This window comes from Apis cerana, linkage group LG7 (genome assembly GCF_029169275.1).
Source record: "Apis cerana isolate GH-2021 linkage group LG7, AcerK_1.0, whole genome shotgun sequence".
Taxonomy (NCBI): Eukaryota; Metazoa; Arthropoda; class Insecta; order Hymenoptera; family Apidae; genus Apis; species Apis cerana.
Genome location: NC_083858.1, coordinates 2184177 through 2199940, shown reverse-complemented (window position 1 = coordinate 2199940; position 15764 = coordinate 2184177). Strand labels below are relative to the sequence as shown.

The following is a 15764-nucleotide window of genomic DNA, read 5'->3' as shown; positions in this document are numbered from 1 at the left end:
TTTTAAAGAAAATATATGTCAAAAATATACATTTTATATAGTTTAAAGTGTGACATAATAATATTCTTATCAGTATCGTAGTTCATTGTCTTCAAAAATTAAGATTAATTTTTTATGATTTTTTTATAATTTAATGGTTTTCGTGAATAATAATAATAATCCTCCATATTTTATATTTTTTAATAATTTTATGATAAAAATTCTTATTGTATTTTTTAATGATATTAATCATGTAATGTAATTATTAATTATTAATTGAATATTTAAATTTTTTGTATATAATTTTAATAATAATCAATAAAATTATTTTCTAAGATTATCATTTTAAATTGTAGAGAGCGCAGAAAACACTGATTTTTCCAATTGGTATTTCAGTTCTAGTGACAAGCATAAACTTACTATAATATATGATAAAATATTATAACTATATTATATCTGTATATAATATAGTTGTGATCTAATCTAATCTGTGTGATCTAAAATTCAATTTTATTAAGTTTTAAATATTTAATCAGTAAAATGAAATTTATTTTTTATGATTTTAGAAATTATAATTTATAAATATTATAATATTAAATATAACAAATATTTCTTGCATGTGTTTGTTTGAATTTAAAAGATATATCGTTTTATAATAGAATTTATAAGATTATTATATTAAAATTCTTACACAATATTTATAAAACAAAATTATTTTTAAATAGTTTTACTAAATTAATTTGATTTAAAAAGTTTTGATTTTGGATTAATTTGGATTAAAAATAATCATTAATATAATACGTTTAATAAATAAATTATTGTACAAGTTTTTTTCTTATGATCCCTTATCTTCAAATAGTACTAAATAAATTTATATTAGTGTATTTATGAAATAAAATTTTTTGATTAAATAAATATATATTTATAAATTATATAAATTATATAAATTTTTTTAAATTAAAAGAAAAATACAATATACAATAAAAATGATTCCTACCAATTAAAATTTAAAAATTGTAAATAATAAATCAAAATTACTTTCCTTTAATTTAAATTAATTTAAATTAAAAAGATATGTTTTTATAATTAGATTTTCTTTTTATAATTAAAAGAATATAATTATTTTTATATGTTATATTGTATAAATAATATACGTAATATATATAATTATATAATAAAATTATATAATAAAACACAGATTCACATATCAACTGTTATATATTTCAAAGTAAAATTTATTATTTAAATAGAAAAAAAACATTGCTTATTTAAAATAAATAATCATGCTTGGTATTATTATATATAGTTTTTTAAAGTTAGTATGTTTTGAACACCCAGTAGAGAAACTCGACGCAAGTCTGCGCCTGTCAACCAGCAGTTGACCTGTGTAGTTAACTGTGATAGTTGACTGATCGCGCGCTATTATATTTTTCTGTGTTTTCGTATTTTGTCACGATTTTTTCGTTCGTAAATCGTGTAGTATACATGAGGTGATGAGAGAACCTACAAAAGGGCCAAACTTCGGACCGCCCAGGTAAAATATCTTTATTTCTAAAATATTCCTTCGAGACATAATCTGGGGTAAGGGAGTAGCAACCTCTTGGGGCCACAGCTAGTCACGTGACCCTTCTGTTTACCAAAATGGTGTACATTTATGTTTTATAAGTAATTTTCAATTTTTTCTAATAGCTATTAATTTATCTGTGACATGTATAATAAAACAGAAACAGAATTACAATGAGATTATCGTTAGCGTTAATATTTCATAACGAGCAACTGTAGCTCCTATTATATTCGTGCTGCATTTAGTTGTCACAAATGATTGTAGCGAAAGTTTGAAAGTAGTTGTACGAAAGTGTCTACAATATACATATAAGCTCTCGATTTTTTTGATCTATTAGAATTATTGCAATTCATTACGAATTGTTTGAGTGTATTTACTCACGATGCGATAATTGCCTTATTAATTACGCAATTTTTTAAACTCTGACCTATTGGATTACTATTTTTTTGCGTTCCCATTCCAGATGACTGAACTTCATATCTTTATGTAATTACTTTGAAAGTAATTTTGATCGTTATATTTTATAGTTTGATGCTACTAATTTTTTTATTTTATATTTTAAAGGGGGTGACCGAAGTTGTACAAGGCCTATTTTCATTACTGACAATGTTGAATACAAAGCATTGCAGGTATACATACTGTGTTTTTATTTTTGAAGATTTTTATGTTATAGATATTAACATATTATATTTACAGTAATTACAGATGATCTCTGATATAGGTTAGTGCAAGCAGAAAGCACTTTCAAATAGGACATCTAAATGTCAGAAGGTGTCCTAGCATAACGTTTCATGCTTTGGCCAGGCATTTTTAAAGATGGCCACGTATCAAGTTGACTATCAGTGGTTAGTCTCTGAATTAATATTAATTTTACTATTAATATGTTATTGATGTTAATATAATATATATATTGTTATTAATATGAATAATAAATTAAACAATTCATAATTGAAGTTCATATTGATATTCAAGTCAAGTATTATTTTAGGGCTTATACCATAATGGATTCATCTAGAATATCCACATTCCTAATATCAATTTTATTGATAGTCTATGGTAGTTTCCGATCTTTAAACATGGAACAAGAAGCTAGAGAAAGAGAAAAAGAAAAGGAACGTGGTAATTTATTGACTGGAATTTTGAGTAACAGTAGCACAGCAAACGCAGATGGTGCTAATGGAAGAGTTCAAACCTTAAATACAATGCATGCTCTCTGTCTACCTCTTGGTGCTTCCATTTCTCTACTCGTCATGTTTTTCTTTTTTGACAGCATGCAAATGCTTGTAGCAATCTGTACAGCTAGTAAGTTTTATAGGACAATAATTTTTTTACTTTAATTATTATTATTATTATTTAAATGAAGAATAGCTATAAATATCAAAGATATTTTTCTTACAGTTGTAGCTGCAGTTGCACTGGCATTTCTTCTTTTACCCATGTGTCAATATATTATTAGACCATGTTCAGATGGTAACAAAATATCCTTTGGTGTATGTGGAAGGTTTACTGGTGCAGAATTACTTTCATTTTCATTAAGTGTGAGTATAGTATGCATTTGGGTACTGACTGGACATTGGCTTCTTATGGACGCAATGGGTATGGGACTATGTGTAGCATTCATTGCATTCATTCGATTACCTAGTCTAAAGGTATCCACCATATTATTAACTGGATTACTCATTTATGATGTCTTCTGGGTTTTCTTTTCATCCTATATATTCAGCACAAATGTAATGGTTAAGGTAAGTTTGAAGAAATTTATGATAAATAAACATTTATGTTAAATGATTTTTATTTTATCAATGACAGGTAGCAACTAGACCAGCAGATAATCCAGTAAATCTTGTGGCTAGAAGGTTGCACTTAGGTGGTGTAGCGAGAGAAGCACCAAAACTTCCATTACCTGGAAAATTAGTATTTCCATCGATGCATCAAGCAGGACATTTTTCAATGTTAGGTCTTGGCGATGTTGTTATGCCAGGACTATTGCTTTGCTTCGTTTTACGATATGACGCGTACAAAAAGACTCAATTGTTGCCCGGTGGTTGTGAAACAGGAGTTCCACCGCCGCGTCACATCAATCGCATTAGTTATTTCCATTGTTCACTCATTGGTTATTTTCTTGGTTTACTTACTGCTACTGTAAGCTCTGAGGTGTTCAAAGCTGCGCAACCTGCCTTATTGTACCTTGTGCCCTTTACTTTATTGCCATTACTTACAATGGCATATTTGAAGGTACTTTTCATTTAATATTTCTTTTAATATGCTTTTATATTGAGATCATAAATTGTAACGAATATGATATTTATAGGGAGATTTACGTCGAATGTGGAGCGAACCATTCATATCTCAACAACCTTCCAAACATATGGAAGTTTGACAACAGTCATGGGTTTGTGTATATTACACATTATGGAAGGAAAACTAATTGTAAAATCCTATTGTCACTTATCATAACATCCTTATTTTTATCAATGTCATTTAATGTAAGTAATTTTTTTTATACTTGCGTCTTTTAATGCTACAATGCAAATTACACAATTTCATACACGAGAAAAATAAAGTATACTATATTTTGACATTGATTTAATATAAAATTAAAAATATAATACAAACAGAAAAGTCTTTTTATTAAATTGAAAGATAAAACTGTTTTTGAAAAAGTTTTATATTTAAAATACTGATTATAATAACGTTCATTTTATATCTTAAATTCAATATTAAATAAATAAATGAACGTATAAATGATATCAATTACTATTTCTGTAAATGAATAAAAACGCGTTCTGAAATTCATTTGATAAAATGGATATATATTTTTTTTAATTTTACAGTGAATTTACTATATAAATTTTTAATGATTCAAAATACACAATTTTTTTATTCCTTTTTTTTTACATTAAAAATAAAATATTATACATATTAATAATTTCATTATAACACCGTTACAAATGTATGTGATATTCTGTGCAAAAAGATTCTTTTTAATTTATATTGTTTACCAGATTATTATATGTAACGTGTAGTTATGGGTAGATATGGATAATTTAATAATTATTCGACGATTTCGATGAAAATCTAGTAAACGTATGCGTGTAGGTTGTGATTTTCTTTTACTTGGAGCTAGCATTGAACAAAGCATTCTTTATGCAAACATGTATATAAATTTTGGTTTTTATAAACTTAAGGAAAAGTTTACAGTTCGTTATTAGAATAAATAGCAAGCAATTTCTATTTGCCAAATGTCTTGCTAACTTTATATAGCACGTTGGAAAATTTTGATGAAATGAAAAATGAATGTTGTAAAATTTTATTGTCAAAAAGAAAAAAGAAATTGTGTATTCATATTTTGATTTTCAAGGACTATGTCTTCGATAAGAAAGAAGGATTTATGATTGAAAAATAGAGGTTTTAACTAAGCTCTTGCTATGGATAGGCACCAGAAAGACTTTATATGTTTATTTAAAAACAAGACTGAAAGTAATATTGTATGAAAGCCAATATATTTAGAAGTCTGTCTCTCTTTCAAAATAAAATCAATACTTTTGTTTAATTTTCTTTGTATCAATTTATAATATCATAGATTGATATGATACAATATATTATTATATGTAATACAATATTACACAATATGTCTCAAATAGAATAATTGCTTTCATAATATTCATATTACTTATTGTAGATTATGAAAAATTTAGACTTTAAAATGTGTTAGTTGTTTACTGTTTGTTTTTATAATACTTTATTCATTACATTCTAAAGATTATAAACGAATTATATGTATGTATATTTGAATTTTGATCTGTAAATATATTTTATGGATAAGAATATTTTAAGAAAAGCGGTACGTTTTTTAATGTAATCTGTTTTGCATCTAGAATAATATAACATGGTATTAAATGAGATAAATCACCGAATACAGATAATATTGATTTAAATTAATCATGACTTGTACACTTGTATATTGACATAGAAATTAAACTCTAAACTTTACGTGGACGAAAAAAAAAACATATTGCAATCTTATTAATTAGAAAAATTTCGGTACTTCATTTTTCTCTTTTCGTTCTTATTTTTATAATATTAATAGATTGATGTTAGTGTTATACAAAAACTAATAATTCTAAATTTTCTAAAAATGAATAAAATATTATTTATATACGCGATGTTTTTTTGCTTATATTAATGTGAATCAGAGAATTTAAGCAATTTTTACGATGTATCATATACAAGCTGTTTAATATCTTACTCATAAAAATACTCTTTTTGATACAATTAGTTTTTGTATAAAACTGTAATTCTTCCTATATTTTATTCACCTGTCCATAGCACAAGCAGTTATTCTTATTCATTATATGTCTTGAAATAATCTTTGGACACATCATTTCAAATCATATAGAAGAAATATCTATTTCTCTTATAAGATATAAGAATATAAGTGACAAAATATATTTTAACTACTTCCGTTATAAACGTAAACATAAAAAAAAAAAAAAAAGAAAAAAAAAAGAAAAAATAGACTTGACATCATTGTTCGAGAAGATAAATCTAATAAATTATAATTTTGCGTTTTATTAAAGTTCAGAAAGCTTAAAACTCATTTTATGATTCATTTTTCTCTATACTTAAACTTTTATTCTTCCTTTTAAATTATGCAGCATTAATATTTCATAATTTTTTATATACATTTTTTTTTTAATGTATAATATTGGATATATGTATATATACATATACATATTAACTCTATACATTAATTTTATATTATTAATTTCAATTCGATTTATTACAATTATTGCCACTAATTACAACTATACAATTGATTTTTGTAAGTTAAAATTTAATTAAATATTTTAGTTAAAACAAAAAACAAAAAATATTTCATCAGAGATATTATGCAATAATAAAATGTGTTTCAATGCTTTCATTATTAGAGTGAAATCCCTGAATTATTTTTTGTATAGGAAAATGATTATATTATGTTCTTACTTTAATTACATTTTTATGTTTAATTCAAATTGTTTGTTTTTGTACAAACAAAATTTAATGCATAATAATGTAGAAAATATCGGATATAAGATTAAACTAACAACTTAGTTTATGGTGAAAGTGAAAGATGCATAAAATTACATTTCTTCTTTTTTATAAATTCATGTAAAAAATCACGAGAATTTTAATCAATGAGAATCTTCAAGTCTGATAAGTAACTTATTGTGACTAGGATATAATAAGTTTCAGAATGAGAAGCATGTACATAAATAACACACTCGATTGTCCTTCAGTTTTTCCACAAACTAAGTGACAAAATGATATATAATATATATATAAATAAATATATATATATATATATATATATATTGATATGATGTATGAAATAAAAAGGTAAATGAGAGATACATTTAAAGAAGAAGTTGGGAATTAAGTCATAAATAGAATATAATTAAATGCTAAATAATATAGCTGATATACTTATAAGAGCACTTTGCTTGTACTGTTGCAATTCTCGACTTGCATGTGTACAGCTATGTACATTTTTATATATAATAAAAATACGATCGCTTTCGCGTGATCGTATTGAATAAGTAAAGTTATTGAATAAACTTACATGTGTTCTTCTTTCATCGTTATTAATGTGTGTAGTGCGTATATGTTATTGAATATGGTTACAATACTTTCCAGTAAAACATGGGTAAATAATACGCAGAGTCTCCGGGACGTATTTTAGAAGACAAGGACACAACCAATCGAAATTCGAAATTGATTTGAAAATCGAGATCTTTAATTTTATCATACGCTGCTCTGCCTCATCGTCACGTTATCTAAATTTCTTTTGATATTTTCCAACTCGTTCATATCAGTCATCGTTGATTCGCATTTATATACCACTAAGGAATGATAGAAGTGAACGGCGAACGCAATGAACACTATGAGGACTGGAATGACTATGATAGTACTGGCAGTGGCGGCGGTAAACGAATAATCCCAGAATTTCACCCAGCACAGTATAGCTACTTCCACTAGGAACAAAAATAATCCTAATACCGTGGAAAATGCCCAAGCCAGCTCGATGAAGCCGCGCATTCTTTCATGAGGTGATTCCGAAACGAGGCGAGACACGTGAAGTTTACTGACGGCCTCGATATTCGGCAATAAATACGTGCTTATCATTAAAGCAAAGATGTGTACTGATACTAGGACGGTTGTGCAAACAGCGAACATCACAAACAGCCATTCGGGCACCTCGGTTGTCTCATTTATTTGCAGTTCAACCATAGCTATCTGAAAAGATAAAAAGAAAAAAAGAAAATAATAAAAATTGACTCGTATAACTTTTAATACCTGTTAATAAAGACAAGTCTGTCTTATTTGGCATATTAATGCTATCACAACGATATAAATTCTCCTTGAAGATATCGTTATCTTCGTGATTTTGCCTTTACATATATTTTAAAATCAATTAAGCTTGCATCGGAACGACATGTATTGTTAAAGAAAGTGATATTGAAATTTGCTTTATTTAATCATAGAACGAAGTTGAAGATTATACGGAATTGTCGTCCACGTCTGTTTAATGATTTTCAGGAAACGTTGTGTAATCCGCCGTGGATTTTTCTGGTTACAATACAAATACCAATTTTCTTGGGAAATTAACTTGTCCAAGAGGAAAAAACAGGAACTATTTTAATATCGTTCAACGACAAATATTTCGACAAATTTATTATTACGACAGAATTTTCCTCTATTAATTAAATTAATTCGATGGAAATGCATCCGTTTTTTGTTACATCGATCGTTTTCAAGTATCAAGGCATGAATGATTAATCCGATAATTGATCATTGTTGTTATAAATTATAAAGAATTACATATAAGAAAATAATTGTTATAAAGAATTCCAACGAAATAATACATCATCATCCTATTTAAAAAAAAAAAAAAAGAAAAAAGAGATATACTCACCATAGCGAAACCGCTTAATAATTCCGACGTTGTTGCAGTAGCTTTTAATTTAGCTCTGCTCATGTGTAATCTTCTCCACGAAAGACCTTCAGGGCCATCTTGTTCCTCTATTTGTCTGGAGGAAGGTGTTGGAGATCCTGGTGATCCCGCGCACGCACAACAACATGTGTACGGCATGTTATTTATCGAGGTATGACTATTTGAGAATGGAAAACTATTCATCGATCTCATATCCAAAGCTACATAACGATTATTCTTGTTTCTTGGCGATAGAACTAACTCGCTCTGAGACGGGCACAACGATGGGCTCTTGGAATTATAGCTTGGATAACTGGATTCATTGGTCTGCATCTGTTTCGGCAAATAATCCAAAGAAGGTGGCCTGATTCTCTGCGTACCGTAAGACAATTGGATAAGATCGATCTGAGTCGCTTTGCTCGACTTTTTCACCGTTTCCTCGCTGCTTTTGTGCGGGCCGACTGCATTGTTCTTATCGTACTTCTCGTTCGTAACTTTTACATCTTGGATCAGCGTACTGTTAAAAGATTTCCCTTCGCCGAGATTATTATTCGACATAATTGCTTATTCGTTATCTCCTATTTCCGTATTGTCGAAGTCTCATCGTCAACAACATCTGTCGTCAAAAGGTTTTCGATATCAGTACCTCGTCGATACTCCATCCATCGTTCTGGAAAGAGAGATCAAAGAATCTTAGCGCAATTTTCACGAACACCCGACATTATCATCGTTTCCTTTCCAACGTTAAATCACTGCAGAGTGCATACGTACGATCACCGATTATCATGCGTTCCAGTTTTTTTGCACCATATCCCATAGCCTCTTTTTCTCTCTCTCTCTCTCGTGCCACTTTTCCCGAATTAGGATTCCTTTTGACGAATTAAACTGTAGTCGATATTCCCATACTATATATTATTGTATATATATCGTCGTGACACTGAACAATTAATTACATCCGTTCCAGGTGGCGAGCGCACACGCATTTTTCCCAACGCATTAATTTAGAAAGCGGTTTAAGCATGGAACGATCGTCCGGACCAGAGTAGCGAGTAGCTGCAAGTTATTATAGTCGAATACTGACCAACGAAAACGCGGCGTTGCATCGTCGTTCAGACACACATGACGTATTCGTCTGAATCATAACAATAGTATTAATTGCCTCGGAACCATATCGGCTACATAATAACCGGCTACACGACCTTAACGTACGTGAGTTCTACCTGACCGTTCCCGTATACCTGTAATATCTCTTATGTATTACCTCTCCTCTCTCGCGGGTTTCCGTTGAAAGATGCGACCGCGGCCAATGACGCTTGTTTTCTTGCTTTTAAAATGGAGATAAGGTAATCGTGGGGAGCGTGTCGAGCCCAGGTATCGAGATGCCACCGTGGCAATCGTGTAATTAATTGCATTGCTCGAGAGGAAATCTCTCTCTGGTCAATTTTCATATTCCCTTAGTTACGCTCCGTTTGGTTCTGTCTGGTCGAGTGAGAATGTTTTTGATCGGGAAAGTTTCTCCATCTTGATTACGATATCCGCGATTATCTCTGCATTTAATGGTTTTTACCTTGTCATAATTAATTTTTTTTTTTTTTAAAGGAAAAAAAAGAGACGAGGATTGAAAATATTTTGCGCGATTGTAATTAGAAATATCGGATAATTTATCTTAATTGCGTTTAACTATGTCGAGACAAAATACCGGTTGAAATAAAATTTTCTCGAAGGTATTTAGCCAAAGTTTTCAAGTTTATCGTTTTATTTAAAATTCAAAATGTTTCTTTTGCCAAAGGTATTTTAAATTGTGGAATAAATGGAATTATTTACATAAGATGAGGATTTTATGCTTACGAATGATACGTGGCATTTTCTTCGCGTGTTTGCACATAGATAAGTGGATTTTGAATTCGTTGGAACACAATCGGGAGTTATTGCGGAAAAACCATTTTCGATGGCGAATACAACGACGAGATGGAAATATCATTTACGAAAGATTGATTATTCTGGACAAAATAATATTTGAATATATTTGAATATAACGCAATAATGCATATTTGATGCGTCGTTAAAACTAATCATACTAAATTTTAAATTTATATGATTGGAAAAGAAAAAGAAATATTTACTGAAAAAAAAAAACTGAACATGAGCTGACTTCGATCGATAAAAATAAGTACTTGACATATTTTCTATTCTTTTCTTTCCTATCAGTAGTTACTCAGCAATGATTAGAAGCAAACGTATAAAATTTTTCGTTTATTTACAACTTACGAAATAATAGAAAATGGATCGAAGATTTTAACGAAGATTTCACCATGAAAATTACAAATTTTTTTTCATATAAGAGTCACAACATTATATACAATTTTAGGAAAAATTCAAAAATTTATGGGAAACAAAAATTGAAAAACTTTGTATCAGTTATAATATAGAAAATGATTACAGATATTTTTTTTTTATTTTAAAAACACTGGAAGAAAAGTAGAAAAATCAGTGGAAAGTGAAGGTTTTATCTAGATGAAGAATACATTTTATAAAAAGGAAATTGTATAAGTTTGGTTATGATTATGAGAAAATTGACACTGAAATATACATGTAATGTACAAAAAATAATTTAATGATATTAAAAAATTAAAAGATAATATTAAAAATTGAAATTAAATTACTATTAAAATAGAAAAAAATAAAAAATAACATAAAACAATTCATTTATTTAATATTGTACAATGAAAAATAATTTTAACGAATATTGACATTATATTTGATAAAATATTTGTGTAAAACAATTCTAATTTTTAATCAATATCGCATCATTGTATGATTATTTTTTGTTAATTCAATTTATATTCAAATTTTTTTAAAATGCTTAAACTTTTTTTTTTTAATCTAAGATTTAAAATGTTTATTTATAAAGTATATTTTTTCTTCGAATTTTGCGAAATATTTAAATATATTAAATGTTTTATCTATTCAAGGGAATCGTTAATTTATGTTAATTTATGTTACAAGTATTAATGATATAATCATCATCGATATAATCATCCGTGAGTAAATAATATAATTTATTACAATACATTAATCGTATTTCTTTTTGTTTTCACATTGCGCGATTAAAAAGTCATTTATATAAATGACTATTTTAAATATTTAAAAATATTTCACGGCCATTATATATTCCTTTATTGGTATTCTGTGGAGTAGGAATGACGATGCAAGATCAGTTTCAAGGAATCATGTGTGAATGTGTGCCACTGATTTACAGGGAAAATTTTATCTATTCGTTATTTCATTTGCATATCAATTGTACGTTTAAAGTTAGTGAGAATTAGAAGAATGGGAAAAACCTGTGAGAATTTATTTTTATTTTTTTTTTTTGAGAGAATAAATTTTATTTTATTATTTTTTTTTCCAAAATATTTTCCTTCTTTTATTACAGATTCTTCTTTCCTTTATTTGATAAAAAAGTTTTATTTATAAGTAAAAAGGAATGAAACTTGAGATTAAGTAATATTTATAAGTGATATTTATGTTAAGTGTATCTAGAAGAGATTGGGGAACTGAGATCTGAATAAAGAGATAAAAATGGTAAAGGGAACAATTTTTTTTTATTTCATGTATATTCTTTAAAGCTAAACAGATTTCAGACTACTGTAAAATGAAGGTACACGCAAAATATGGATGAAGATAGATTTTTTGATAATTGTAAGACAAGAATTTATATATTATAATATTATATTTCCAAAATTATTCAAAATTTTTATAATATTAATAAATATTTTTATTATCGTAAAAATAACAATATAAAGTTATATATTAGTATAATTTATTAAATATATATTGTTATATTTTTTTAAAATCAAAAATAATCATAGGAAATTAAAATTTAGGAAGTAAATTTAAGTTATTCAAGAAAATATTAGAAAAAATATTATATGATCTCATCCATTGAATGATTTATGATATATTTTTACAAAAATATATGATTTGCATAATCTTCCTATCAAATTTAAATTTTCACCATAATTACGAAATCTAATGCAATGTATTTCCTACTCTATGTTTCGGAATTCTTAATGTTATCGATTCGGTTTAAGATAAGATTGTAATAAATGAATGAAATTAAAATTGAATTTCAATATAAAATTATAATAATAAAAAATAATAATAAAAAAAAATATATTAAAAAAAATATTTTATTTTAATATATCATTTTTAGGTATATATTAATATTTTAAATATTGTATATGTATTTTATACATGATTTATATATAATAAATAATTAGAATGATTGTTCCATATTAATATTGTATCACACTATTATATCATATGTATTTTTTTTTTATAACTACTGAAAAATATTTTTATTAAGCAAAGGTTAGAAATAAACTTTTATTTTGCAATTATTTTAATTCATTTATAACAAAATATTTTAAAAATTAGAAAAAATATTATATTATGAAAATTAATATATTGTATTATATTTCCAAGAATAAAATTATATTTTTTCATATTTTTGGATATAATATTTTTTAAAATAATCTTTAAATATTTAAATATCACTTGTATATAAAAGTAATTATAAATTAAAAAATTAAATACAATGAGATATACATTCTAGAGTTCAAATATATTCTGTAGATACATTATAATATACAAATTGTGACACATTATAAATAAATGTAATTTACAAATTGATATTTTATATTTTTATATATTTTTATAATTGTATAATTTTTTTTTATCGTGTATTAGATAATAATTTGTGTTTAAACGGTTAACTAAATAAGTTTGAGGAAAATTCTACAAGAATATAAAAGAATAGATTTGACAAACAAATCTTCGATAACATCGTTTTAACATCGTTAAAATACTTCAAATTCCTTCTTATTCTTTTTGATGGAATTTTAAATGCAATATAGCTACGCTATTCTGTCACCGAATGATATCTCGTACTATATATCAAGATACATTATAAAACTAAGAATGTAGTGTCTATATTTGTTAAAAGTTAAACATATTTTAATCTTGGAAAAGAAATAATGAAAATTGATTGATATCTTATATTGCTTATATGGTGATTATGCACCAAGAATAATATAAAGTAATATGGACAAGGATTTTTGGCAATTTATGAGAGAAAGATAGAGATAGAGCAAAAATATTGAAATCAACGCCATCTTCAGAGTGCCGCAAATGAAATACATAAAGAAAGATAGAAAATAATAAGAAAAGGATAGATATAATAGGAATTGAGAACTAATATCATCTACCGACTGCTAAGGATATCTTTTCAGAACAGGATAAGGTAGAATAAGAATTAAAAATTAGCACCATCTCTCATACCCTTCATTATTTGTTTTCTTTGTTTTAGATACTTCTGAAAAATAAAAGAGTAAAATCATTTTATATGACAGTTCAGTATAGAAAATAATTATTATTAATCGTTAATAATAGTCAGAAATAAAACTTTATTATATTTTTAATTTTTATTTTAAATTTTATTTATAATTTTATTATAAAAGGATAAGCACAAATTCAATATGTATTCATTTATTTATTTATTCATTTGTTTACTTTTTGTGTTTATTTCATATTTTATATGACTTTATTTATATGACTTATTTATATGATTTTATTTTATTTCTTCATTTATTTATAGAATTACTTATTTATTTTTCCATTTATTCATTTATTTATGTAATAATTTATTTGATCATTTTCTTATAAGTCTTTTTCTATTAATTTATATGTATGTATTATATGCATCAATTTATTTACTTATTTAGTTAGTTGAAACAATAATTAAATAAATGAATAATTTATTCATTTATTTGAAAATCTGTTTGCACAATATATATTTATTTATTTATTTACATATGATAATATATAATAAATATATAATAAATATTTATTTAAAATATTTATTTCTTTATATATATACATATATATAAATAAACAAATAAATGAATGGATAAATATCTAGTCTGTACTTATACTTTAATATTATAATACAATATAATTATATAAATATTTAAATATTCATTCATAAATTACTATTATAATTAAATGTAACTTAAAATGTTATATAATTACATTTTAAGTAGTTACAAATAAATCAATAGACAAATTCATAAATGAATGAATAAATAATATAAATGGAATAATGGATAAATAAAAAAAGTAAATAATTTGATACATAGATGAACAAAATAAAATAATTTACAAATAAATTGTTAGAATAAGTGCACAAATAAATAATTAACAAAATTATGTGACTAAATAATTAAATAAATAAAGGATTAAAAATGAATTATTAAGTATATAAATAACTAAACACATAAAAACAAATAAATATATTTATACATATATAAATAAATAAAATAAAAAAGTTTATAGGAAAATCCAAATAAGTAATTAAATATATTACTGAATAAATATATAATTAAAATAATAATAATATATAATGAAAAAATGAATGAAAAAATAAATAAATAAGTAAATAATATGTTAATGCATATATAAATGAACAAAATAAAAGAACCTACAAATAAATCAATAAACAAATATACAAATAAATAATAAATAAATATGTAAAAACTAAATATAAATAATTTGATATAAATATAGATAAAACAAAATAAATTATATAAGTTATATATAAGTAATAGTTTGAATAAAACAAATAAATCATTAAAGACAAATGCATAAGTAAATAATTAAAACTTAAATAAATAAATAAAGAAATAAAAACAGAAAAATAATTTGATGGATATATTAATGAACAAGATAAAAACTCTATAAATAAGTCAATGGACAAATGAATTATTAAATATGAAAATAACTAAACACATAAAAATATTAATAAATGAATAAATAAAATGCATTGGATATATAAAATCATAAATGAACAAAATAAAAAAAGATTTACAAATAATTCAGTAATCAAATGAATAAATAAATATATAAATAATTAAGTAAATGTAAAAATTCATTAATAAATGTACATAATGTGTACATAAATGTACATAAGTGAACAAAATAAAAAAGTTCAAAAATAAGCCATAAAACAAATGACTAAATAAATATATTAATATATATATAAATATATTATATAAATGAATAAAATAAAAGAGTCTATAAAAATCAATAAACAAATTAATAAATAAAAAATTGAATAAATATATAAAAACAAAATAAATGAAGAAGTAAATAAATAAAAAAATAAAATGTCTATATAAATGGTCATAATAA

General features: G+C 25.0%; 2 protein-coding genes and 1 long non-coding RNA gene across 9 annotated transcripts; 2 read left to right on the top strand and 1 right to left on the bottom strand.

Moving 5' to 3' along the window:
• Window positions 1-1330: 1330 nt before the first annotated feature.
• LOC107994287 (signal peptide peptidase-like 3) lies at window positions 1331-7140 on the top strand. Of its 7 annotated transcripts, none has more exons than XM_028665004.2 (7): window positions 1331-1513; window positions 2108-2172; window positions 2265-2388; window positions 2532-2845; window positions 2927-3285; window positions 3353-3778; window positions 3855-7140. In XM_028665004.2, exons 3-7 carry the CDS (start codon window positions 2360-2362, stop codon window positions 3921-3923), a joined length of 1197 nt encoding a protein of 398 aa, XP_028520805.1. In that variant the 5' UTR covers window positions 1331-1513; window positions 2108-2172; window positions 2265-2359; the 3' UTR covers window positions 3924-7140. The 7 variants fall into 7 exon arrangements, with proteins under 7 accessions (XP_028520805.1, XP_028520803.1, XP_061933577.1 ...); XM_028665002.2 differs by having other exon boundaries at window positions 2240-2388; XM_062077593.1 differs by having other exon boundaries at window positions 1333-1513; window positions 2942-3285.
• LOC107994288 (calcium release-activated calcium channel protein 1-like) lies at window positions 6959-9074 on the bottom strand. The gene is made up of 2 exons (XM_017051117.2): window positions 8499-9074; window positions 6959-7819 (listed from the first exon to the last, which is right to left on the bottom strand). The coding sequence occupies exons 1-2, from the start codon at window positions 9072-9074 to the stop codon at window positions 7328-7330; spliced, it is 1068 nt and encodes a 355-aa protein (XP_016906606.1). The 3' UTR covers window positions 6959-7327.
• Window positions 8547-12913, top strand: LOC133666482 (uncharacterized). The gene is made up of 2 exons (XR_009830682.1): window positions 8547-8688; window positions 8772-12913. It is a non-coding gene; the product is annotated as an uncharacterized LOC133666482 (long non-coding RNA).
• The last annotated feature ends 2851 nt before the right edge of the window (window positions 12914-15764 follow it).

Bases quoted from the DNA above. Each gene is read 5' to 3' on its own strand.
- LOC107994288 (XM_017051117.2), bottom strand. From the start codon at position 9,074: ATGTCGAATAATAATCTCGGCGAAGGGAAATCTTTTAACAGTACGCTG. The intron at 7,820-8,498 runs GTGAGTATATCT...TTATCTTTTCAG, and splicing joins TATTAAGCGGTTTCGCTATG to ATAGCTATGGTTGAACTGCA.
- LOC107994287 (XM_028665004.2), top strand. From the start codon at position 2,360: ATGGCCACGTATCAAGTTGACTATCAGTG. The intron at 2,846-2,926 runs GTAAGTTTTATA...TAAATATCAAAG, and splicing joins TGTAGCAATCTGTACAGCTA to ATATTTTTCTTACAGTTGTA. The intron at 3,779-3,854 runs GTACTTTTCATT...TGATATTTATAG, and splicing joins TTACAATGGCATATTTGAAG to GGAGATTTACGTCGAATGTG.